The sequence below is a fragment of the Siphateles boraxobius genome, unplaced genomic scaffold (genome assembly GCF_051911475.1).
Source record: "Siphateles boraxobius isolate OS27281-9 unplaced genomic scaffold, OSU_SipBor_1 111, whole genome shotgun sequence".
Classification (NCBI taxonomy): Eukaryota; Metazoa; Chordata; class Actinopteri; order Cypriniformes; family Leuciscidae; genus Siphateles; species Siphateles boraxobius.
Window position 1 is genome coordinate 348,663 of NW_027508713.1, and position 27,857 is coordinate 376,519.

A 27,857-nucleotide genomic window follows, 5' to 3' on the forward strand; every position below is an offset into this window, starting at 1 on the left:
GAGGGAGGAGCTGTGGAGGGTGGAGCTGTGGAGGGAGGAGCTGGGGGAGGAGCTGTGGAGGGAGGAGCTGTGGGAGAGGAGCTGAGGAGCTGTGGAGGGAGGAGCTGTGGGGGAGGAGCTGTGGAGGAGGAGCTGTGGAGGGAGGAGCTGTGGAGGAGGAGCTGTGGAGGGAGGAGCTGTGGGGGAGGAGCTGTGGAGGGAGGAGCTGTGGAGGAGGAGCTGTGGAGGGAGGGGCTGTGGGGGAGGGGCTGTGGAGGGAGGAGATGTGGAGGGAGGGCTGTAGTGCATGCAGAGAGCAAGGGGGTGGGACCTGTAAGTTGTGCTTGTTCAAATTTTCAGCCTAAGTCAACGTTTTCTCAAAACTCCCTACTGCAGCTTTAATCAAGACCTAAGTAGACACGATGGCGTCCGTTCCAGAGCAGCTTCAGGAAGCAGTGCTTGAGCTGGACAATAACGAAGCAAAGAGGCTAAAAAGAGCAGTTACGGCAGATGAACTGACGAGAGAAGACACCTGTGATGCTGTAGATGAGCTGAAGAAGTGTCGTGGATCAGATGAAGCTGTAAAGATAGACCGCCAGAGTAACCAAGCTGAACAGAGGAATGGTAATGAAGTAAATGTCATTAATCTCAGTTAAAGCTGTAATGCAAGAAAGTGTTTAAATCTCTCAGTTTCTATCCCAGTGCAGACAATCAGCCCCCCTCACACTCTAGTCAATGTGGATCTGAAAGCTGAATCAGGTGCAACTGCAATTTCGCCAGTACTTGTTGATAGCGTCGTCCATGGCTCAATAATCATCAACTTGAACTCAACTACTGGTGTAATTGGTAAGATGATAGCACTAATGCAGTTAATATGTGTCACTATGAAATTGCAAATAGTTTGTAAGCTTTGAAAAAATATGCTTTGTAGGGGTGTAACGATAACCTCATGTCACGATTCGATACATATCACGATACTGAACTCAAGATACAATATTATTGCGATTCTCCAGGCATATGATAAAAGGTTAACAAAAATGTACTGTTCATTAAAATGCTAAATTCGATATTACATTGAGGGTGTAAAATGAACAGGCTTGGACTTGGTGCTGAAAACCACTTTGTCACTGGCAAGATTTGGCATTATCAGGACCCACAAATATTCCCCCATTGCATTATTATACATTATATTCAACATTTTATATATAATAGTTTAATGTTACTGACACTAAAACTCTGTAAACTTGATTTTTTTCACACACAGTCATTTTTATTTTGGGTGACTTATACACAATACATATTGTCACTGTCCACGATACATATTGTCACTCTCCACGATACATTGTATTTTATTGCGATATATTGTGACATGATATATTGTTACACATCTAAAGCTTTGTTACCACTTGAATAGCTAAACGATTTATGCATAATGGGTGTGCATTTTTTTCTGCCGTTGTTTCTGATGCTTGCTGCCATCCTCAAAATGACAACAAAATCCAGCAGGGGGACAGACCTCTGAAAAACAAGGTATAAAAACAATAGCCACATTGTTTTTCTTGTAATACATTTGACTTGCATTTACAGAAGATGGATTGCTGAACCTTAACAAGTTAAGATTCCCAACATATTAAAGGTCCTATATTGTCAAAAACGAAATTGACTGGGGTTTTTTTCATGATAACAAAGGTCTAGGTGCGATGTAACTACCATATAAGTTTCAAAACAATCAATCCACAAACAAATGCATACAGCCTGCATAAAGAAGTTGTGCCTTTTCACAAGCCGTTGTGACTTCCGTATAAATGTAATGTCAGAACTACTCAGTCCCTGCCTTCAGTCTCACCCTGAACACTGCTCACAATCCCTCACTACTTTTGCCCAAACCCAGACAACATCGTTGTTGAGCAACAACAACACGGAAACATGTCGTTGATTGACATGTCGTGTTGATTTCTTGAACGCAATGGCCAATGAGATGCATTTGAGACAGAATCCACTCACTGCTCAAAACTGAGTTTTTTGTTCAGTGCTGAATTCTGCATGCTGGCAAATCCTCTGATTATAACAAACGAAGTGTTGACATTATGAAAGATTTATTGTGCAGTCAGCTTCATTGATAATAACGGAGCTTTGTGAGATTGTGATGAACTGAGATATCAGCTTTTTAGGAATTATTAAGGGAGTGCACTTTGCGCTATTTCTGTCATGCCAAACCATGCACGTTGTAGCCTATGCTTGCTTTTATGTTAAATGTTAAAAACAGTGGTTTGTGAATGTTTATGCTTTAATAACAAATAATTTATCACCATCGTTACAGGTGTTTTTTTTACCTTACTTGTAAGCATGGTTCGAATTACGTGGGAGCCAGTGGGAGCTGAGCTCCCATAGAGAGAGTATGAGCTCCCATGAAAGCAGTAAAATCCTACACCTGTGGGGGCTCTAAAAATCATCAGCACCATCATTTTAAATTACAAATAAAGCACTTTTTCCTTCAATAATCAAGGCATATTTGTTAACCCTTTCGCACGTACGTTCACAGCGGTGTGATTAGAACAGTCAGTGCATCACGTGATCAACTGCTAAATTCAAAAGTGCTTTCGCGCGTTGGCTGGCGCTGAGCCAGAGACAGATGCGCTCAGTATATCACAACTATTCAGTGTTTTCAACCACATAATGTTTATTTTAGGTTTCAGACATTTAAATACACAAAAGTAGCTACTAGCAAAAAAAATGATTTGGAGGGACGCTAGGTAGGCCCCCACCAATATTTTAGCGAACTCCTTTCAGGGTTCCCTTTCGAGGGAACTCAACTCTGCGTCGAGAATCGACACTTTGGGGACGCTCCCTTAGCGTGCGCCTCTGAAGTAAGAATGAAACCAATCCAGTCCTGATTGGTGTTGCGTCATGATGTAACATGTGACGGCACATAAAAGTGACGCCAGCACACACACACATTAGCTTTTCGCTCTTCAGCAAGCGCTCTCTGTGAAACTGTCTGTCTTATTTGATGTTGTTTGTCTGTAATAAGCTCTATATTATGGCGAGTGAACAATACACTAAGTGTGTGCACCCCTGCCCAAGAATATATATATGCCTAAGGGTGGGGACACGCATCAGCTGTGTGTGTGTGTATTGTTTAGGGGCGCAGCACGCACTGTCAGCTCTCGAGAGGGCTGCCTGTGCACACTGTGAAGCACTTCCTATTAGAGTGCTGCGCTCCTGCTTGGCTATATTATTTCCTGATGATGGCCAGGCTCGCAATCCCCGCGATTCGGGTCCCACGTCCGTTGAGGCGGCACGACGGCTTAGATCGTGGAGATCGCAGAAGGATCTCGCGGATGAGAACTAGAGGTTTATAAGGAAGTAGATGTGCTCAGCATCGGGAACGAGCAACATGAGTCACACTCGCCGGCTTATGTTTCTGCTTATGTAGAGCTCGTGGAGGTTGTGATGCGTGCTGTGGCCAGACTAAATAAATAAATAAATATATATATATATATATCAGCTGGCCACAAAATAAGCAGGATGATCCCCGTCAAAATGAACTAGACGAGAGATTCCTGCAGCACCGTTCACAACCTCAGAGCCGGGGCTTACTGTTTTTCCCAGCTCTTTATAAAATATATATATATATATGTGTAGATCCTGGGAAAAACCCCACTCTTTACGTATCTCACCACATTCATTATATGTTTATTCGAATGTGGTGGGTGCGAGAGAGTCGGGTTATGGCAAGATGCCGCAGATGGAGGAAGCTTTAGAGAGCTATCTTTCTCCTGATCCGGCAGCTTCACTTTAAGCCCCGGCGCTGCCCAATAGACCGTGCAGGGACACCTCTGCACTGGTTGGCTGGGCTTATATGGTGCTTATATGGCTGCCCCCTTAGTAGATTTTGTAGAAGAGTGGCAACGCCTTCCAAATATATCTATATGGGTCCTGTATATTATAAAATATTTTAAAATATGGGTACAGATTGCAGTTCGGTCACCGACCTCCCTAGTTTGCTGGGGTGGTACCGACTGCAGTGGTTCCAGAACAGGCTCGGGTTATGGAACAAGATGTACAGACTCTACTGGAATTAAGGGGCCATAGAATGTGTTCCCCTACCAGACAGGGAGTCCGGGTTTTACAGCCGGTACTTTATAGTTCCAAAGAAGGATGGCGGACTGAGGCCAATTTTAGATCTAGGGCTTTTGAATCGTTCTTTGAGGAGATTCAGGTTCAAAATGCTTACTATTCCCATTATCGTGGACCAAATCAGATCCGAGGACTGGTTTGTCACGATGGATCTAAAAGACGCTTATTTCATGTCTCCATCCTTCCATGTCACAGGAGGTTCCTGAGGTTGCTTTCGGGGGGAAGCATACCAATATCGGGTTCTTCCGTTCGGCCTAGCACTCTCTCCCCGCACGTTCACAAAGTGTATGGATGCGGCTCTGGCTCCACTGAGGCTTCAGGGCATCCGTATACTGAATTACATCGACGACTGGCTCATATTGGCCCAGTAACAAGAAATGGCAGTTCGGCATCGAGATGTCGCCCTTGGCCACATTCAGAACCGGGGGTTGAGGCTCAACACTAAGAAAAATGTGTTGGACCCAGCTCAGAAGACTGCTCTTCTGGGCGTGGTATAGAATTCGGTTACGATGCGGGCACGTATGTCTCCCGCTCGTATCGAATCCATCCTGGCCATGGTGTCTGGGATAAAGCTAGGCCAGGCCATCACTGTAAAGCAATTTCAAAGACTGCTGGGCCTAATAACAGCGGCATCCAACATAATTCCTTTGGGCCTGCTTCACATGAGGCCCCTTCAGTGGTGGTTCAAAGCCAAGGGTTCCAAATAGTAAAGGTTACGTGCAGATGCCTTCGTTCCCTATTAATATGGAAGAAACCTTGATTCTTGTCCCAAGGGCTAGTGTTAGGGGCGTCATGTCGCCGGGAAAATGTTTCGACAGACGCTTCCCTCGCTGGCTGGGGCGCGGTCTCGGACGGCCGCTTTGCCAGGGGTCTGTGGCAGGACCATCATCATTCTTGGCATATAAATTGCCTAGAGATGTTGGCTGTGTTCAGGGCTCTGAGGAGCTTCCTCACAGACATCAAAGGTTACCACGTCTCAGTGGTAACTTATCTAAACCAACAAAGGACACTCAGATCGCGCCCTCTATCCAGATTGGCGCATCAGATCATTTTATGGTCCCAAGGGAAAATATTATCTATAAGAGCGATATATGTCCCGGGGGTTCTTAATCAGGGAGCAGACATCCTGTCGAGGCAGGGGCTGAGGCCCGGGAAATGGAGACTCCATCCAGAGGTGGTGGAGTTGATATGGCAGAGGTTTGGACCAGTGGAAGTGGATCTGTTTGCGTCTCGAGGGACGTCCGTCCCACTGTCCACTTTGGTTCTCCCTCACTCATCCAGCCCCGCTGGGGTTGGATGCCATGGTACAGGCCTGGCCGAGGCTTCGCCTGTACGCTTTTTCCCCGATCGCTCTGCTCCCGGGAGTCCTGGAAAGGGTCCGTCAGGAGGGCATCAGTCTTCTTCTGATAGCCCTGTTTTGGCCAGCCCGAGTATGGTTTTCAGACTTAATTTCACTCCTGATAGCTCCGCCATGGCAGATTCCTCTGAGGAGGGATCTGTTGTTTCAGGCGGAGGGCACTATATTCCATCCTCTTCCAGAGCTGTGAAAATTGTGGGTCTGGCTTCTGAGGGGGCTCAGTACCTAGATGCTGGTCTATCATCTGGGGTGGTCAAAACCATACTTATCTCTAGGGCTCCGTCTACTAGGAGATTTTATGGCCTGGCCTCAAGTGGAATGTTTTTCTACTTGGTGTAGAGAACTTGAGTTAGGCCCAATGGCCCAATGGCTTCAGTTCTGGAGTTTCTTCAAGATCGTTTTTTTGCAAATCTCTCCCCATCCACACGTAGGGTGTACGTGGCTGCCATTGCGGCGCTCCATGCACCACTAAATGTTGGGCCTTTGGGGAGGCACCAACAAGTCATACTATTTCTCCATGGTGTTGGAGGATGAGACCGACAGTCAGGTCCAGGGTTCCTTCCTGGGTCCTGGTGGTGGTTCTCGAAAGGCTATCCCTGGCTACCTTCGAATACCTCCAGTCGGCTTCACCTAGGACCTCACATTCAAGATAGCCTTTCTCTTAGCTATTTCTTTAAAGAGACTGGGAGATCTCCAAGCCCTGGCATTATCGCCAGCTTGCTTGGGGTGTCCCCCCGGCGGAGTTAAGGCCATCCTGCATCCGAGACCCAGCTATGTGTCTTAAGTGCAATTTTTCATGGCTAGGTCCATGGTCCTGCAAGTATTTCATCCTCCACATCATGTGTCGGCAAAAAAGGAGAGGTTCCTTGCTCTGCCAGTCAGAGTTCCGAGTGTTTACCTTGAGAGGTCCTCTTCTTGGAGGAGGTCGGACCTACTGTAGTGTGTTTTGGATCACCTATTAGGGGCTCCCGGCTATACAAACCATAAGTAGGCCTGCAAGGTGCGCAATTTGCCTTCACCTTTGGCCGCAAGGGCTCATTCTACTAGACGCATGGCGTCCTCTAGGGCCCTCCTTTCGGGAGTGCCCCCTCCAGGAGATCTGTGAGGCAGCCGGTTGGGCTACCCCACACACTTTTATCAGGTTTTTAGTCTGCGCCTTCCTAGTACGCATGGCGCACATGTGCTCTCGTCCTAGCTAGTGCCTGAGATCAGTTTCACTCTAGGGCAGGCCTGTTTTCGGTGCGTGGCCTAGTGGGCATTCGTTCCCCAAAGTGTCGATTCTCGACGCAGTGTTGAGTTCCCTCGAAAGGGAACGTCTCGGGTTATGACTATAACCCTTGTTCCCTGAGAAGGGAACGAGACACTGCGTCGTCCTGCCACGCTCCTCGAGGCCTGAGAGCGTCTTGCTTCATCGCTAGGCCAATGTGTGTGTGTGCCGGCGTCACTTTTATGTGCCGTCACATGTTACGTCATGACGCAACACCAATCAGGATTGGATTAGTTTCATTCTTACTTCAGAGGCGCACGCTAAGGGAGCGTCCCCAAAGTGTCGATTCTCGACGCAGTGTCTCGTTCCCTTCTCAGGGAACAAGGGTTATAGTCATAACCCGAGACGTTTTCCTGCATGGAATTACGAGGCAGCCGCCTCCGGCTCTCAACAAAACTTGGCCTGTGGCCATTCTCAAACCGTATAGTTTGCCGATAGTGCTGCGCGGGTCGGGCGAGACAAATAATAAAAAAAATTAGCCTACATTCAAATTAATCGAGGATGGATGACAGATAAATCATTATAATGTGTTGATTTTAATAAAGACACTGAACTCTTATTATGGTAAAACGCAATGAGCGTCACTCTTTTACTTTCGTTTTCAACAACGTAATTCTCTTTAGAGAAAATCAATCAAGGAAAACATTTTAGGGCATTTACTACAGTTGTAATTTTTCAATGTAAATTATTTAATTTGATTGGTAACAGCCTACTGTCTTATTATTCTGATTTAATGTATTGATTAAATTAAGGAATGTTTTAAAAGAAAGATGGAGCATAGGCTACATAAAATTAGAGGGAAAAATGCCCTATTTTAAAGGTAAAAAAATTATTCTGATAAGAGTGTTTGCCAACAGTGATGTAAGAAACATTGACAAATTAACTTTGAAGGGAGTAAAAAGCCTCTGTTTAGGATATTAAGGAAATGTAATTTTGGCCAAAGAATAACTTTTAATTTAAATAAATGTTATTTTTAAATCAGCCTACTTCAGTGTGATATTTTACCATATTATCATGCTTAACATTGAGAATTTGAAAAATTGTAATGATGATCAGATGCAGATCTAAATCAAAGAATATCATATGTTTGGGCGGTTGGATTATTTTTAACAGCGGATTCGGGTGACTCAAAGTGCACCAGGTTAATGAATTTATCTTTAAAATGTACAAAATTTTCTTCCTGGGGGGGGGGCATGCCCCCAGACCCCCCTAGAGGTAACGAACTCCAGCCAAATATTCTCTACTCCTGTACTAATAAACGTAGCCTACGTTGAACTCAAAATAATGAAGTGCAGTATTTAGCTATTTATTTATGACATACAACACGCCTGCTCATGGGTTACTTTTTTTTCTTTTTTTAAAGAGACCCCCACAAATATGAAATCATAATTTGAACCCTGCTTGTGAGCATCACCAAGCCACAGCAGGCTACAGCACACGTGACCCTAGTTTTTTTTTTTTTTTTTTTACACATGACTCTAGTTACTTGTGGTTGGCCTGGCCGTGCATCACTCAGAAAACAACAGGCCAATTAGAATAGAGTCTCATGAATATTAAGTAGACAGGCCAAAATCGACCTGTTCTTGGCAGAGCTCCTGAGAAAGGAGCTGTAAAAATATATTGAGATGGTTTTTGATACTTATACCACAAATATATATTCTTAAGGACATCAAAACCTAAAATAAAACTTCAGAAAGGTGTACAATATGGGACCTTTATTGATTTTAGGCAGAAATCATGTTGTTTAACAACAATTGTTGTGTTTTTGATTTGATCTAGAGGACGATGTCTTGCAAAAAATCCTGGAAAGTCATAAAAACAACATGAAGGTCAAAACAGGACGTGTTTTTGAGGGCAAAAAAGACAACAAAACGCATCTCAACAAAGTCTACACTGAACTCTTCATCACTGAAGGGGACATTACAGACGTCTATGATGAACATGAAGTTCTCAAGATTGACAGAGTCTTAAAAACACCCAAATTTGACGAATCACCGATCAACTGCAATGATATATTCTATTTATTGAGGCAAAAGGAAGAGGGAAACATTGTGTTGACCAAAGGCATCGCTGGCATCGGAAAGACGTTTTCCGTGCACAAGTTTATCCTGGACTGGGCCGAAGAAAAAGCCAATCAGGATGTGGACTGTATGTTTCTACTTCCATTCAGAGAGATCAACTTGATTAAAGATGACAAAGAGGTCAGTTTCCATGAGCTTCTGGTGGAATTTTATCCTGAGTTGAAAGACGTGGAAAACACGAAGTTTTATAAAAAATGCAACATGGCGTTCATCTTTGATGGGCTTGATGAGAGTCGCCTGGATTTGAACTAGCTGTAAGTCAGTGAACTGTGTGAATGAACGATCATCTGCTGATGCCTTGTTTACAAGCCTTGTTAAAGGAAAACTACTTCCGTCTGCATTCGTCTGGGTGACATCACGACCAGCGGCGGCCAATCAGATCCCTCCACAGTACATAGGATTATTTACAGAGGTGCGTGGATTCACAGACCAGCAGAGAGAGGAGTACTTTAGAAAAAGGATCAAAGATGAAGCGGAGGCCTCCAAAATAATCATGCACATTAGGACATCTCGTAGTCTCTACATCATGTGCCACATTCCCGTGTTCTGCTGGATCACGGCCACCGTTCTTCAAGATATTCTCATCAAGAACAACGGGCAGGACATTCCCTCGACACTCACCGAAATGTACATCCACTTCCTGCTGATACAGATGAACATTAAGGACCAGAAGTACGAGGGGAATTTCGAAAGAGACCGCACAAAAGTCTTGAGGTTAAACAAAGAAATTATCTCCAAGTTCGCTAAATTGGCGTTTGAACAGCTGAAGAAGGAGAACGTCATGTTTTACGAGGGGGATCTGGAAGCGTGTGACATCAACGCAAGTGATGAATCCACAGGACTGTGCGCTGAAATCTTCAAGAAAGACTCTGTCCTGCATGAGATAAAGGTTTATTACTTCATACATTTGAGTGTCCAGGAGTTTCTCGCTGCTTTGCACGTGTTCCTCAGCTACTTGAAGCTGAACATGGAGGAGCTGAAGTTCTTCCTGGAGAATTCATGCCCTAAGAAAGACCAAATGCTATACATTTTGCTGAAAAAGGCAATTGATAAAGCTAAGAACAGCGAGCGAGGGCATTTTGATCTCTTTCTGCGTTTTCTGCTGGGCATTTCTCTTGAGTCCAATCAGAAACTCTTGATCGGCTTGCTGGACGAAACGCTTGACAGTAAAAAATGCATCAATAAAACCATCCAATACATCAAGCAATTGCAAAACAATGACAAGTGCCCGAATAAATCCATCAACCACTTCTTCTGCATACTGGAACTGCAGGACAGAACCCTGTACCAACAAATCATGAAATATCTGAGGTCAGAGAGCGGCCAGCTGAGAATGATGTCCAACTCGAACTGCTCAGCGCTGGTCTATGTGCTTCTGATGTCAGAAGAGGTGCTGGATGTCTTTGACCCAAAGACATTCAACAACACATATCCCGGATGCAGGAGACTCGTGCCAGCTTTGAGATGCTGCAGAAAAGCCCTGTAAGTAGAGTCAAATGAAGGGTGCTGTATTACATTTACATTTACATTTAGTAATTTAGCAGACGCTTTTATCCAAAGCGACTTACATCTGAGGACTAAAGCAAGCGAGTCATCGTGAAGAGGGAAGAACGACGCAAGAAGTGCTCAAAATACAAAGTTCAGGCATTGCTCAGAGTAGCAAAAGCCAGACAAGGGAAGATTTAAAAGGGAATGAAAGATTTAAAAGAGAATTGTTTTATTATTTTTTTATGTTAAGTACTCACGGAAGAGATGAGTTTTCAGTTGTCTTTTGAATGCTGTCAGGGATTCTGCATTACGGACGAGGGTGGGGAGATCATTCCACCAGCATGGAACCGTGAATGAGAATGTTCTGGAGAGAGATTTAGTGCCTCGCTGTGATGGCACCACGAGCCGTCGCTCCTTGGCCGATCGTAGGCTTCTGGTAGGGACGTAGACTTGTAGTAGGGAGTGAAAGTAGGACGGAGCTGAGTCTGTGGTAGATCTGTAAGCAAGCGTCAAAGCTTTGAATTTGATGCGAGCAGCGAGTGGTAGCCAATGCAGTGAGATGAACAGAGGAGTGTCGTGAGCCCTTTTGGGCTCGTTGAAGACAAGACGAGCAGCAGCATTCTGGATCATTTGTAGAGGTTTAGTAACACATGATGGAAGTCCAGCTAGAAGAGCATTGCAGTAATCAAGCCTAGAAATTACCAGGGCCTGGACGAGAAGTTGTGTTGCATGCTCAGTTAGGAAAGGCCTGATTTTCCTGATGTTATACATTGCAAACCTGCATGATCGAGCTGTCTTTGTAATGTGGTCTGTGAAGGTCAGCTGGTCATCAAATATTACTCCAAGATTTCTGACCGACCTTGATGGGGTGATTGAGGATGACTCTAGCTGGATAGTGAAGTCGTGCTCTAGAGACGAATTGGCAGGGAGGACGAGAACTTCAGTCTTTGCCAGGTTGAGCTGCAGGTGATGTTCCTTCATCCATGCAGAGATGTCCGCCAGACAGCTTGAGATACGTGCAGCTACTGTGGGATCATCTGGTTGAAATGAGAGGAAGAGCTGGGTGTCATCAGCATAGCAATGGTAAGAGAAACCATGTGCCTGTATGATGGGTCCCAATGATGTGGTGTAGATGGAGAAGAGGAGCGGTCCAAGAACTGAACCCCGAGGAACCCCTGTATTCAGTTGATGCGCTTTGGATACCTCGCCTCTCCATGTAACCCTGAAGGACCTACCTGTGAGATAGGACTCAAACCAGTGGAGGGAAGTTCCTTTGATGCCCAGTGATGAGAGGGTGGACAGAAGGATCTGATGATTCACAGTGTCGAAGGCAGCAGAAAGATCCAGCAGAATGAGAACTGAAGATTTGGAAGCAGCTTTTGCAATCCGCAGGGCTTCTGTGACCGACAGTAGTGCAGTCTCGGTTGAATGGCCTTTCTTGAAGCCAGATTGGTTGAAATCCAGCTGGTTGGTCAGAGACAGGAAAGATGACACTTGGTTGAAAGCAACTCGTTCAAGTGTTTTCGCAATGAATGGTAGGAGAGAGACAGGTCTGTAATCCTCTAAAAGTGATGTGTCTAATGTTGTTTTTTTAAGCAGTGGAGTTACCCGAGCCTGCTTGAATACTATAGGGAAAATGCCAGTGTGGAGGGATGAGTTGATGATGTGTGTGAGTGCTGGTAGAAGTGTGGGAGAGATGGCTTGTAGAAGGTGTGAGGAGATGGGGTCTAGAGGGCAGGTGGTAGGATGACTGGAGAGGAGAAGTTTAGATACTTCTTCTTCGGTTAGCGGAGAGAAGGTAAAGAGAATGTTTCTGGTAGTGGGAGAGGATGGTTTGGGTTTCTGTGTGTGTGGAGTTGAGAACTGACTGATAATGGTTGTTGTTTTGTTGGTGAAGAAGTTAGCGAAGTCATCAGCAGTTAAAGAGAAGGTGGGTGATGGTGGGGTGGACAGAGGAGAGAGTTAAATGTCTTGAAAAGTGTTCGTGTGTTAGAGGCGCTGTTGATCTTGCTCTGGAAATATGAAGATTTTGCAGTGTGAACATCAGCAGAAAAGGAAGAGAGCAGAGACTGATACATACTCAGGTCAGACGTGTCTTTTGATTTGCGCCATTTCCTCTCCAATGCCCTGAGTTTGGTCCGGTGTTCACGAAGAACCTCAGATAACCAGGGGTTAGAGGGAGTAGCGCGTGCTGGCCTGGAGGAGAGAGGGCAGATATTGTCTAAAGAAGAAGTTAAAGTGTAGCAAAAAGTATCTTTTGCGGTATTCACATCTAGAGATGAGAATTGTGAGGGTGAGGGAAGAGAAGATGACACAGCAGAGGAAAGATGGGAAAGAGAAAGTGAGCGCAGGTTACGTCTGAAAGTAACTGGTAGGGGAGTTGGTGGAGCATGGGTAGTGAGTTGTAGATTGAAAGTAAAGAGGAAATGATCTGAAACATGGAGAGGTTTCACCAAAATGTTGTCTGTGATGCAGTTGCGTGTGTACTAGGTCCAGTTGGTTGCCTGACTTGTGAGTACCTGTGGTGATAAGCCGTTTGAGATCGAATGAGGCTAGAAGAGAGATGAAGTCTGTTGCATACGTCTTTCCTAGATCAATGTTGAAATCACCAAAGACTACGAGTGGGGTGCCATCCTCAGGGAAAGAGGACAGGAGCACGTCCAGCTCCTCAACAAAGCTTCCCAGTTGACCTGGGGGGCGATAAATAACTACAATATGGATCCTAATGGGAGTTGTAAGTGTAATTGCATGATATTCAAACGAGTTGTTATTGCATTGAGCAGAGAGAGTTGAGTATATCCAGTTGTTAGAAATGAGAAGACCAGTACCCCCACCCCTCCCAGACTTGCGAGGGGTGTGGGAGAAAGAGAAGTTGTTAGATAGAGCTGCAGGGGTTGCTGAGTCTTCTGGACGGATCCAGGTCTCAGTCAAGCCCAATATATTAAGAGTAGAATGAGATGCAAAGGCTGGAATGAAGTCAGCTTTATTGACTGCTGACTGACAATTCCATAGATCCATAGAAAGAGAGAGAGGTGTGTGTGTGGATAAGAGAATGGGACGCAGATTAGCAGTATTGCGCTGCCTTCTGTGCGTGATGAGTGAACGTTGTCGAGAGACAACAGGGATGTATTGAAAACACATGTTGTGAAAGGGAAATACGATAGAAGTGGGAAAGGTAAAGGAGAGAAGACGATACTTAAGTGCCTTGCCGGAGTCCTTGCTCGGTGGAGTCAAACAGGTAGAGTCGATGGTCTTTACCCGAGTCGGTCTTCACACGAGGAGGCTGAACGCTTCCGCTGCCGCTTCCGCGACAGCGCACACATTAAATAGATATAATGCGTACTAACGCCTGAGTGAGGACAGCTGTTTCTACCCAGCAATTAACACAGCAAACGCAAATTACCCGAATAATGGGAGAAATCGAAACTAGCTGTTGGCCAGCGCTCACTTAAGTGCTATAAAATTTAAACTGCAATACTATTCAGAGCGGCTGTTATATAAAGTGGGAACGCGTCTAATTAAAATACAAATTTGTGAGAAGGCAAAAAAAGAAAATAACCAAAGAATCGAAAAAAACCTTACCTTGTGGTAGATACTACACTGAAACAACAGGAGAACTGGATATTCAGAAAAACGACTTGCGCGCTCTTGTCTTGTTCACGGACTGACCGCTTGTTCTGGCCTTGTTCTGGATCACTTCGAGTTAATATCTGTTTTACAGTTGCTGTTTCTGCCCAGCAATTAACACCGCAAACGCAAATTACCCGAATAATGGGTATTACTCTGTTTAATTTTCAACATATTGTTTTAGGTCTGCTGCTACTAACAGTGGTATTCAGATAAGTAACAGCCAACAACAAAAATTAAATAATCAAATGTAAAATAACACTGCATATAAGTCTGCATAGTCTTACTGTACACATTAAATACAGAGTAATATGTATTTAAGCTACTTAAGTTATTCAGTCAAGGTCAGTAAGTGATTTTCCTTTGTCATTTGTTGTTTGATTATGATTAATGACGGACTGCAGCAGGTTTGTTAGGCTGTTGTCACTTTTAGAGCTAATGCACGGATCCAATGTACTGTTAAAGGGATAGTTCACCCAAAAATGAAAATTCTGTCAGTATTTACTCACCCTCATGTTGTTCCAACCCCGTAAGACCTTCGTTCATCTTCTTGATGTGTGTGACGTACAACAACAGAAGCTTTTACACTAGTGAACTATAATAATATTAATATAATAATATTATATATAATATAATATATTAAAATTTAATTTTAAATCCCCCCCCCTAAAAAATTCTGTCTTAATTGTAATATTCTGTTTAATTTCTTTCCTAAATTCTAATGTATTTCTCCCCCATTTTTTTTTCAAAGTTTACTGTTTAATATTTTCCTAATTTCATTTTTATTTTACCCCACAATTTCTGTTTTCTGTCTTAATTTTTAATGATTCTGTTTTACAGTTTTTCTCAGTCGCTTTGGTGCATTTCTCAAATAATCCTTAATATTTGCAAAGAAGTATGTGCATTCTCAATACAATTCGTACAAACAGCAGCACACGTTGGATTACCTGCAAAAGCCTGTACATTACACAAAATCTTTAGTTCATCTCTCAAAAGTAAGTATTCATTTCGATGAACATATTAGTGCCATAAGAATGAAAAGTCCATGTGTCATTGTTCACAAACAAGATAGTCAAAATGCTTAGACATGTTGTCAATAAAACACTGCACTCTGTTAGTATTACCTGATGTAAACTATGGCAACAGTTTGGAAGACAGCTACTGTATTGAAATGTACAAAGGTGCGCTTCTTCTGTATGCCATATATCCATTTCAAAAGTACAAATTTACACACTACTGTACATGAGTTATTGATTGAAAGAGGCTGTATAGGATTCACAGTTACACATTTACTAGTGGTCTGACAAAAAAAAACCCATTACAATATTATTGTGATATAGAAAAGAAAAAGAAGTAGGGCCACAAAGGTGGACAACATTAGAAAGGCAAACACGGGAAAGACCCCTTAGGCAGAACTTTGCTTTTGCATGCAGCACTTGACATATGCTTGACAATTGAAGGTTCATGAGTGCAACTTTCAGCTATTTCAGAGAACTGGTTTCTCATTGTTTGATCTACTTTCTCTTCAATAGTGAAAGTCAAGATTCACCTGCACAATTCATCAATTCATGGCACATTTACAAAAGACTATTGGAAATGTGTAGAAAATATGCTTGACAGTTTATGACAACTAGATCAACCATTTTGCATTTAATGACTTATACAATGAACTAATGACTAGATGTATTGAGGGTTAAGACTATTGCACAGAGAATTATTCAATACATTTTGAGCAACATGGCATTAACAACTGATAATGTAGAAAACCACAGACAATTGGACATAATCAATTGCATGAATGTACCAAAGCAATCGCGACTTGTTCAAAAGAATGAGAAACTGGTTTTATGATGTGCACAAGTGACTAGGTGATGTGGAAGTTGAACAAGTAGTTTTGAGAATTTCATTTCTGAGAAATGCACCAAAGCGACTGAGAAAAACTGTAATGTTTAAATTTTGATCAACAGGAACAATAAAAAAAATCAATAGAATTCATAAAACCTTATCAGCTTTATATTAAAGACCCGTCCCCCCCCCCCCCCTTTCTATATTTTAATTTATTTGTGCAGCGTATTAGATTTTAGTTTAACTTTATTGTGATCTGTATTTATTGAATGTGAAGGTAAACTCTTCATGACTAGTAAACACCTTGCCATGTTTTTTTGCCTTGCAGGTTTTCAGACTGTGGATTGACAGAAACGTGCTGTGAAACGGTGGCTTCAGCTCTCCAACTAGAAGATGGTCCTCTGAGAGAGCTGGACCTGAGTCACAATTACAGTATCGAGGCAGGAGTGAAGGTGCTTTCTGCTGCGCTCAAGAGCCCACACTGTCATGTGGAGACACTGAGGTCATTACCGTTTCCATTGCTGTGTAAACATTTACTGGCTAGCCTGAAATGTAATTCTCATATTGTACTCATTCAGGTTGGCCCAGTGTCATTTTGGCCAGGACAGCTGTATGGAGCTGGTCTCTGTGATCCAGACTATCTCACATCGTCTACAAGAGCTCGATCTCAGTGGCAGTGACCTGCAGGACTCTGGACTCCATCATCTCCTAGATGGGATGGAAAATACAGACAGAAAACTTCAAGTTCTGAGGAAAGTATTCGTGATATTTGGCATTACAGAAGTTTGAAGCAATTTGATGTAATAAACAAGCAAGATGATAAAATAATTTATATTTTGGGGCGAAATTCCTTTTGACACTATCCATAAATTTTGTAATACAGTATATTAAACACACAGTATCATGCAAATGAAGACAATTTTGAAATGTTTTCCTGCAGGTTGAGCTGGTGCAACCTCACTGAGAAGAGTTGTGAGTGCCTTTCCTCGATTCTCAGCTCAGATTTGCCCCTGAGAGAGTTGGACCTGAGTAATAATGACCTGCATGATTCAGGAGTAAAGCTGCTCTCTGATGGACTGAAGAACTGTCAGCTGGAGATACTGAGGTAAAACTGTGATTTTTGCTTTCATTTATTTATTTGATAAATGCAGGGTTGCTTATTTGTTTTATGTATCTATAGGTTATCTGGCTGTATGGTGACAGAGGAAGGCTGTGGTTTTGTGTCTTCAGCTCTGAGTTCAAACCCATCACACCTGAGAGAGCTGGATCTGAGCTACAATCACCCAGGACAATCAGGAGTCCAGCTGCTCAACAACAAACTGAAGGATTCAAACTACAAACTGCAGATACTCAAGTATGTCATGGGTCAATGATGTGACATTAGTATGTTCCCTAAGATCTATTAAAGTAATTCAAGACGTCTCTTCTGCCCACCAAGGCTGCATTTATTTGATCAGAAATACATTACAAAAAAGTGAAATAGTATTACAATTCAACATAGCTGGTTTCTATGTGAATATATTGTAAAATGTAATTTAGTCCTGTGATCAAAGCTGAATTTCCAGCATCATTACTCCAGTATGCAGTGTCACATGGTCCTTCAGATATCATTATAATATGCTGACATGATTTAATGTCAAACCAAAATTTTCATTTTTTCCAACACAACGTTTTACCTTAACCCAAAGTAATAATATCGTTTGTTACAAAGAACGTGTGTAATTTTTTTTTGCTTTGATACAACCTACACAGTAAAAAATAAAATCTAAAAAAAACGGTCAATGACTGGCAGCTGCGGCTGCCAAACAAAAACCGTAAAAATAAAGTAAAATATCCTAATTTAAATGAATTGCAAAAAAATTTAAATAGATTTTTTTGTTAAATGTTTTACAGAAAAACACTGTTATTTTACAGCTATTATCTGAATTATTCAAACACCCTAACTGTAAAAAAATCCCATAAAAAATAGTCAATGACTATCAGTATGGCTGCCGTACAAAAAACATAAAATGAATGTAAAATATCCCAATTTAAATAAGTGCAAAAGACTATTACAGAGAGCTTCATTAAGCTTTTTAACAGAAACAGTTCTTTCACATATATTTCCTGAATTTTTTACTAAAAAATAATAAAGTTTGATGTCACCATGATGGAGGTCAGTGTTTGCTTTAGTTGGGTTCTTGACCCTTTAGTTTTTAACATTAATTTTTCTCTTTCTGCTTTAAAGGTCCCATATTATGCCCCTTTTCACAAGATGTCCCCAGAGTGTGTATGTGAAGTTTTAGCTCAAAATACCCAACAGATCGTTTTTTACAGCATGTTTAAATTGTCATTTTTTGGTGCTCAGAAAAACGCCCTGTTTTAGTATTTGCCCTTTAAATGCAAATGAGCACGGCACAGGGGCGGAGCTTCAAGAGCTTGCGCGCAGTCTCAGGACAATTTCATCTCACACAATGATGATAATAATATCAGAAACTCTCAGTAACGGTGTTCATTTCGACCCGTCGGACAATAATGCCTACAGAGTCAGAGTGCTGTATAGAGATGGAACAGGTATAGTTTAGTAGTTTAATTACGGTTATAACGTATTTGTCATCTGCTTGTATGTATCCACTATTACAGTATTTCTGAATTGCTAAAACACTAAAATCCATTTGCAAAACCAAAGTTGCAAGTGTACAAACCACTTTATTGATTGAATCACACAGTTTGCAGAACTTTAAACACTTCTCATGTGGTTAGACACAACTAGCAAATCGGAATCACTCTTTTTCGAAACTGTAAACACATTGTCATTCACAAAGCACATGGAGCACTGTGGTGCACTTCAACTCAGAATGGCACAACACAGCCCCCAAAAGTGAAACACAAGCAACACGCTGTTGTCATTGGTAACACACAAGCACTCAAAATTGAACACACCTGTTTCAAATCAGTAATGCACCTAATCAGTAATCAGGATATAAAGCCATGTCAAATCCAAATGGCATGTGTAATTCTCACAATGGAGGGAAGTAGAGAAGGAGGAAGAGGAAGAGGACGAGGATGACAAGGAGGAGGAAGAGACAGAAGAGGAAGAGGAGGAGGAGGAGGAGAAAGAGACGGAGGAGGAGGAGGAGGAGGAGAAAGAGACGGAGGAGGAGGAGGAGGAGGAGGAAGAGACGGAGGAGGAAGTGGAGGAGGAGGAGGAAGAGGAGGAAGAACAAGAGCCATCATTTCCAATGAAATTAGAGCAACAATCATAGACCATGTTCTGGTTCATGGAATGAGTATGAGGGAAGCAGGACTATGTGTTCAACCAAATATAAGCAGGTTCTCTGTGGCCTCCATTGTCAGGACATTCAGAGAAGAGAACAGGTAAGTGTACTATCATTTGTGGTCCGTCAAACTTACAGTACAGTATGTACAGTTGTGGAACGTCCCAGTAAATTACTGTAACATATCTCTAAAAATTGGCCCTTTTCTTGCAGTATTACAGTAAAACTAATTGTAGTATTACTGTAAAAATAATAATATTTTATGTATTGTACATATTTGGTGACATTTCAATGCACAGGGCACTGGTGGGAGCAGTGACTCATGAGAGAGCTGGCCTGGGTAGCGGCACAACATCTCTCTACAACAAGGCACAGGGGAAGGACAGGAGATCACTGGTGCAGAATGGGGTGCGGGCAGGAGTAGAGGAGGAGCGAGCCAGCAGGATGGTTGTAATGCGGCAGCAGGGAGCCTGGACAAGATGGGAGCATGCAGTGGACCGCAAGGTCTCATGGGCAGAGCTGTGGAAAGCAGAACCCCATCGCATACGGTTCTTGATCCAGGCTGTCTACGATGTACTACCGAGCCCATCCAATCTGTTCAGCTGGGGATTGGTGGAGTCACCAGCCTGCAACCTCTGCCTGAAGAGGAGGACCCTGGAACATATCCTCAGCTGCTGTTTAAAGGCACTGGGTGAGGGGCGCTACCGTTGGCGCCATGACCAAGTCCTGAAGGCCGTAGCGAATACCATCAGCTGTGGAATTGGCCACTGCAAACGCCTCCGCTCAGCTAAGAACAACATTGCTTTCGTCCGGGCTGGGGAGAAGCCACCATTAACTGCCAGGGCCACCTCATCTGGCCTGCTAGCAACAGCACAAGACTGGGAGTTGAAAGTTGACCTGGAGAAGCAACTGAAATTCCCAGAAACTGTCGCCACCACAACGCTGCGGCCTGACATGTTGCTCATCTCAGAGACCTCCAAGCAAATCGTTCTTCTGGAACTCACTGTACCCTGGGAGGACCGCATCGAGGAGGCCAATGAGAGGAAGAGGGCAAAATATGCTGAGCTAGTGGAGGAGTGCCGGAACAATGGGTGGCAAGCGCGGTGTGAGCCCATTGAGGTGGGATGCAGAGGGTTTGCTGGCCAATCTCTCTGCAGGCCGTACAACATCCTGGGCATCATAGGGGCCAGTAAGCGAAGGGCCATTAAAGAGGTCACGGAGTCAGCAAAAGTTGCCTCAAGGTGGCTGTGGATAAGGAGAGGAGAACCATGGGTGAGGTAGGGCTACCTGGACACAAGTTGGGGCCTGATCAACCCCAGCTGGGTCGCATGGGTGAGAGTGTATGATGCTTGAAAGACCCGAAACCCTCCGTGACCCCAGGTAACAACACTGATGATGTGTCCAGGTTGCATCAAGTTGATGTATGTTACAAGCCTCTGTCTGGAACAAACATACGATCAGGAATAGACTGATTGACAACCGAGAACAGAGAGGTGGCAGCTGGAGAGACAGCGGACAGCCCGGAGAGACGGCAACGGGGTAGGGAGGGTTAGCAGTCCGACCTGCATCTTCTGAGAGGAAGAACCCACTTTCAAAGCTACAGATCTACCTATGGAGTTACACCCCCAGGGATCCCCGAGAGGATCCCACTCGGACAGACCAAAGGATACCGACACAAAGCGAAGGATACACGACGACGAGTGCACAATGCTTTTGCGGCAAAGTGTGGAAAAACCCACATGGCCTGAAAATCCATCAGGCCAAGATGAGATGCGTGCGGACGGTACCTGCATCACAGCGCGCAGGGAACACCTCTGGTGAGACAAGGAGGAGCTAGGCCCGGAGTCAAACCACAGTGCCCAGAACCTCAGAGTGACACAAGTTCCGAACCCATGCAGAACATCAGAACATCGTCGGGTAAAATGGCCCCAAGCTAACAAGGAGAAGGAGTGGCTCCAGTTTGATGAAGACGCCGACACCATCTTGGGAACAATGGTTAAGGGTGATGCCGATCGACGCCTCCAGACAATGACCACCATCATCATCAGCCTAGCAGCTGAGAGATTTGGGCTGGAGGAGAAAAAAGCAGTGAACCTCCCCTACGTAATGAACAACAGGGCGAACAAGATCCACCAGCTTAGGCAAGACCTGAAGAGCCTGAGGAGGAGGTTCAAGGAGGCGAGGGAGGAGGAGAGAGGTCCTCTAGTAGAGCTGCGTGTCATCCTCCGCAAGAGCCTTATGACTCTGAGGAGAGCGGAGTGGCACAGGAGAAGGAGGAAAGAGAGGGCCTGGAAAAGGGCTGCCTTTGCAGCGAATCCATTTGGGTTCACAAAGCAGCTACTCGGGAAGAAGCGGAGTGGCCAGCTCACCTGCTCCAAAGCTGAGATTGACCGCCACCTCAGAGATACCTTCTGTGATAGATCCAGGGAGCAAGATCTGGGCCACTGCCAGTACCTGAGTGATCCACCTGTACCAACTCTGGACTTCGACAGGAAGGAGCCCAGCTGGAAGGAGATCCAGGAGGTGATCAAAAAGGCCAGAGCAAGCTCAGCCCCAGGACCTAGTGGGGTACCTTACAGGGTTTATAAGAACTGCCTGAAGCTACAACACAGGCTCTGGAAGATCCTGAAGGTTATATGGAGGAGGGGAAAGGTTGCTCAGCAGTGGCGGTTTGCAGAAGGGGTGTGGATTCCAAAGGAAGAAGAGTCGAAGACAATCGACCAGTTCAGAAACATCTCGCTGCTCAGTGTTGAGGGAAAGATATTCTTCAGCATCGTTGCTAGGCGGCTGACCGACTACCTCCTAAGGAACTCATACATTGACACTTCGGTCCAGAAAGGAGGGATCCCGAAGGTGCCGGGGTGTCTGGAGCACACTGGCGTGGTCACACAGCTGATCAGGGAAACCCGGGAGAACAAGGGGGACTTGGTGGTGCTCTGGTTGGACCTCACAAACGCCTATGGTTTCATACCCCACAAACTGGTTGAGGAGGCCCTGCGCCGGCACTACGTCCCAGACAAGTTTAGAGACCTCATTCTGGACTATTACGACAGTTTCAGTCTGAGAGTTTCTGCGGGGTCTACAACATCAGAGGCTCGAGAAGGGTATTATCACTGGGTGTACAATTTCAGTGATATTATTCGCGCTCGCCATGAATATGCTGGTGAAGGCTACAGAGGTCCAGTGCAGAGGTCCCCTCACCAAGTCCGGTGTCCGCCAGCCGCCCATTAGGGCTTTCATGGAGGATCTGACGGTGACAACACCACACGTCCCAGGGGCCAGGTGGATCCTGAAGGGCCTGGAAGAGATGACAACCTGGGCTCGCATGTGCTTCAAGCCAACAAAGTCCAGATCTCTGATGTTGAAGAAAGGAAAGGTTACCAACAAGTTCCGCTTCACACTTGGCACGACCCAGATACCATCAATCACTGACAAACCAGTGAAGAGCTTGGGAAAGGTGTTCGACTGCAGCCTGAAAGACACGGCAGCCATCCGTGCAACCAACCTTGAACTGGAAGGCTGGCTAGCCGTAGTGGACAAGTCAGGCCTACCTGGTAAGTTCAAGGCTTGGATTTACCAGCATGGCATCCTCCCACGGATTCTCTGGCCTCTGCTGATTTATGAGGTTCCAATTTCCACCATTGAGGGCTTTGAGAGGAGAGTCAGCAGGTTTCTACGGAAGTGGCTGGGCCTACCTCGAAGCCTGAGCAGCATCGCTTTGTATGGCCATAGCAACAAGTTGAAGCTCCCTATCAGAAGCCTGAATGAGGAGTTCAAGGTGGGCCGTGCCAGGGAGGTGCTGCAATACAGAGAGTCAAAGGACCCGAAGGTCTCCCAAGCTGGGATCGAGGTGAGGACAGGGCGGAGGTGGAGGGCAGCAGAGGCGGTGGATGTAGCCGAGTCGCGCCTACGAAACAGGGCACTGGTGGGAGCAGTGACTCATGGGAGAGCTGGCCTGGGTAGCGGCACAACATCTCACTACAACAAGGCACAGGGGAAGGACAGGAGATCACTGGTGCAGCATGAGGTGCGGGCAGGAGTAGAGGAGGAGCGAGCCAGCAGGATGGTTGTAATGCGGCAGCAGGGAGCCTGGACAAGATGGGAGCATGCAGTGGACCGCAAGGTCTCATGGGCAGAGCTGTGGAAAGCAGAACCCCATCGCATACGGTTCTTGATCCAGGCTGTCTACGATGTACTACCGAGCCCATCCAATCTGTTCAGCTGGGGATTGGTGGAGTCACCAGCCTGCAACCTCTGCCTGAAGAGGGGGACCCTGGAACATATCCTCAGCTGCTGTTTAAAGGCACTGGGTGAGGGGCGCTACCGTTGGCGCCATGACCAAGTCCTGAAGGCCGTAGCGAATACCATCAGCTGTGGAATTGGCCACTGCAAACGCCTCCGCCCAGCTAAGAACAACATTGCTTTCGTCCGGGCTGGGGAGAATCCAGCACAAGACTGGGAGTTGAAAGGTGACCTGGAGAAGCAACTGAAATTCCCAGAAACTGTCGCCACCACAACGCTGCGGCCTGACATGTTGCTCATCTCAGAGACCTCCAAGCAAATCGTTCTCCTGGAACTCACTGTACCCTGGGAGGACCGCATCGAGGAGGCCAATGAGAGGAAGAGGGCAAAATATGCTGAGCTAGTGGAGGAGTGCCGGAACAATGGGTGGCAAGCGCGGTGGGAGCCCATTGAGGTGGGATGCAGAGGGTTTGCTGGCCAATCTCTCTGCAGGGCGTACAACATCCTGGGCATCATAGGGGCCAGTAAGCGAAGGGCCATTAAAGAGGTCACGGAGTCAGCAGAAGTTGCCTCAAGGTGGCTGTGGATAAGGAGAGGAGAACCATGGGTGAGGTAGGGCTACCTGGACACAAGTTGGGGCCTGATCAACCCCAGCTGGGTCGCCTGGGTGAGGGTGTATGATGCTTGAAAGACCCGAAACACTCCGTGACCCCAGGTAACATCACTGATGATGTGTCCAGGTTGCATCAAGTTGATGTATGTTACAAGTAATAGCCTACAAGTCTGCTGTTTCGGACCAGGTCCGAATGATGATCAAACATATACTGATGAGTTTAGTAAAGTTTATTGTACATAACACAAAAAATGAAGCGTCAGTTTTACTTCAGAAACTCACCGTAAGAGCTGAGTAAACAGTAATAGAAGTGCGCAAGTACATAAACGAATTTCGATAGAGTTGAGGGAGCATTTTCTTTAAAAACAAAACAATTCCACCTCGTCTTCCATGGCTGCCTCAGATTTCGGAAGTAGGCCTAACTAGAGAGAGCTATGTGGATTAACACATCCAGCCACACAACACCTACAACGCTGGGAGACATTCTCGTCAGTGCAGCAGCTGTGAACTTGATCAGGGCGGGTCTATGTTAGAACGGAAGTGTCTGTCAACACTCGTGGGCGGGGCCTGTACTTAGTGACGTCACTAAAACAGCATTCTGAAAACAGGTCGTTGGGAGACACTGCTGATGATTTATGGGGATTAATAAAAAAAGAGTGAGTGGATTTTTATCACTATTGGGTGGTTGTGTACACACACTGCTAACACACATTTATGTCCAAACAGCATGCAAAAGTGAATTTTGCATAATATGGGACCTTTAACTCTGTGTCTCTGATACATATTTGTTATTGTAGGAATCCAAGAGAAACAGATCAGAAGATCTTGGTCACTTATTAGTCATGTAGTTGCCTGCTTTATTAATATCTGGTTAAATCGTTAAATATTAGTTATTAATTTTGCATGCCAATACTGCTATAGAAGATCCTGCTATGATACTCAGATTTTATTAAGTCAGAAAATGTTTTGACAGGATCATACAGACATCAAGAATCAGCGTATAAATCACAACAATGGTGACAATGAAAAAATAAATCTGATAAACTCTGATATTACTCTGTAATATCAGTGAATCAGATCACCATATGACGACTACAACATCATCTGATATTTTCTCCTGCATTTATTGCCATATCAAATGTGTATTAAAAACACAGCTAAAACAGCCAGAGAAAAGCTAATGTTAAAAACTCAAGGGTCATGAGCCCAACTAAAGCAAACACTGATCTCAATCATGGTGACATCAAATATCTGTTTTTTGCACTTAATTTAAATTATGATATTTTACTTTAATTTTATGGTTTTTGTTTGGCAGCCATAGCTGCCAGTCATTGACCATTTTTTTAAGATTTAATTTTTTACAGTGTAGGTTGTATCAAAGCAAAAAAAATTACACACGTTCTTTGTAAGAAACAATATTATTACTTGGGGTTAAGGTAAAATGTTGTGTTGGAAAAAATAAAAATTTTGGTTTGAAATTAAATCAAAATTTACGATTTTAACTAAATCATAAATACAATTTGAGAAAATCTAAAAAAAATAGTTGTAACAAATTACATCAATTTTTTAGAGTTAATCCAATGTATCATTTTTTTTAGTGTAGAGGGCGTAACACGTACTTTGAGGCAAAGTGAAAAAAGAGGGTATAAACTGAAAATCACAATTTTCCATTGGACCAATGTAAATATATATTTTAAATAAATTGCACTGATGTTTCACTTTTTTCAGTTTTGACTGATTTAATATCTCCTTGCTGAAGAAAAGTAATATGTATTTTTTCTTTTAATACTGACTGAGCCCAAATTTAACCTGAATATTCAGACAATGATTTACAGAATCACTTACTATGATGTCTGAATATCTGAATTTAAATTTGTCAGTATTTTTTTGGTTAACCCTTTCACACGTAAGTTTAAAATATTCTAACTGACCCCCCAGCGTGAGTTTTTCAAGGCTACCGTTATTTAGAACTTGTCACTTTAATGTTTCCATGGTGACGCGTCATTGCTTGTCACGTGACACAGCGCAACCACAACACAGCGCTGAATGAATGATGATCTGCTTTTATGTCATTTTCCCTTTTTTATTAAAAATATTCACAAATGTATTAGCTATAGCATGAAACACTGATATTCCGATTGTCAAATATGTGCAAGTGGATGTGTTTTGTTGTTTAAACACCTTTATAACGATCGCGTTAGTTGAGCTGTCTGCGCGATGGGCGGCGCCATGTTAGTTTGTTTCACAGTTCAGAGAATGGGATCTGTTGGATTTACAACACGTCAATTCCTCAACTTCTCATGAAATACATGAAAGTAAGTGGCCGGTGAACTGGGAGAAGAATAGGGTCAAATGTAAAGCTACTTACATAATGTGTATCTGATATGAATAAAACGTGTCGTCTTATGATAATGTAAAGGATTATTATTGCCGCTTCCATAGACATCAGTGTGTATTTAACAAACTCAAAATCATTGTTTTGCTAGTACTTGTGTGTATTTAAATATCTGAAACCTAAAATAAACATTATGTGGTTGAAAACACTCAATAGTTGTGATATATGGCAGCACTGAGTCCGTCCTTCTCTGGCTCAGCGCCAGCAAACGCGCGAAAGGACATTTGAATTTAGCAGATGATCACGTGATGCACTGACCGTTCTAATCACACCGGTGTGATCGTACGCTCCAGGGACCAGCCAAGACTGATCACACCGGTGTGATCGTACGTGCGAAAGGGTTAAAGAAGAATGGCTCATTAAAATGCTTATTTTTTTAGACATGCAGGAAGTTATTACACATTTATGTATTTGGCAGCTTACTTTGTCCAGATCGACATTTAATTAATGGTTCATTCATTCAGTTCATTCAGTCCTTGTAGATCAAAACCATGACCTTTTGTTATTATTTGCTCGCTTTTCTTAATTTCCTCTTCTACTTCATTGACTTCTGCAGAACTGTTCCTATGGGTGAACGCTTCATCAAATCAGGGATAAGAAAGTGTAAGTGTATCTCATTCTCCATCTGTCTGTGTTTCTCTCTGTGACACTAATTGAAGTGTTTTCTGTTTCACAGATGCCTATGATCTCAAGCTGGATCCAAACACAGCTCACATTCGGTTGTGTCTATCCAATGAAGACAGAACAGTGACGCTAGTAGAACAGGTGCAGCCGTATCCTGATCACCCAGAAAGATTTGAATCTGTTGAACAAGTTCTGTCTAGAGAGAGTCTGTCCGGCCGCTGTTACTGGGAGGCTGAATGGACGGGTTCGGAAGGGACGGTCGGAGTGACGTACAAGTCCATTCAGAGGGAAAGCGATGATCTTACTTTTTTGGAGGCCATCGGTCAGCTTGGAAACAATGAAGTGTCATGGAAAATTACATGTGGTTCTCATCCATATGTTTCTCATGCTGAAGAAGACATTCATATAAAGACTCTGACCTCTCGTCCATGTAAGAGAGTAGGTGTTTATGTGGACACAACGGCTGGACTTTTGTCCTTTTACAGTGTCTCTGACACACCTACGCACTTGTACACCTACCTCGCATCTTTTAAAGATACTCTATATGCAGCATTTAAGGTGGAAAGCGGCTCTGTTTCCTTCTGTCAGATGTTGTAACCTGAAAACCTCTTTATCTTATCATTTGTGCACATTTATTACCATCTTGAGTAGAACCTTAAATCGAATTTGATAAGATTTTATGCAGGTAAATTCAAAGGTTTCACATGGTTTACTGTAATTGTTTAACAACTGAACATTTTCAGAAATTATTACTGCTTTTTGGATTTGCCTTTTTAGACATGCAAAAGCTGACTGTTTTTTAATGCTTTATTTTTATTATTAAAATATTATCTGAGCTTGAAGTCTCATTTAAGACTCATTTGTTCACTTTGTTAACCTAACGTCCAAAAGAGCTCCTTTACTGCCTTTGCTGGTTTATTTATTGAGATCGGAAAATCATTA

General features: G+C 43.8%; 1 protein-coding gene across 1 annotated transcript; it reads left to right on the forward strand.

Annotated features, from left to right (window-relative positions):
* Positions 1-377: 377 nt before the first annotated feature.
* On the forward strand, positions 378-27,757 carry nlrp3 (NLR family pyrin domain containing 3). The gene is given in 11 exon segments (XM_077198715.1): positions 378-603; positions 682-825; positions 1,468-1,509; positions 8,523-9,072; positions 9,074-10,306; positions 16,113-16,286; positions 16,363-16,533; positions 16,722-16,889; positions 16,965-17,138; positions 26,848-26,894; positions 26,968-27,757. Coding segments are annotated over 11 exon segments (3,450 nt in total). The 5' UTR covers positions 378-401; the 3' UTR covers positions 27,513-27,757.
* Positions 27,758-27,857: the final 100 nt, after the last annotated feature.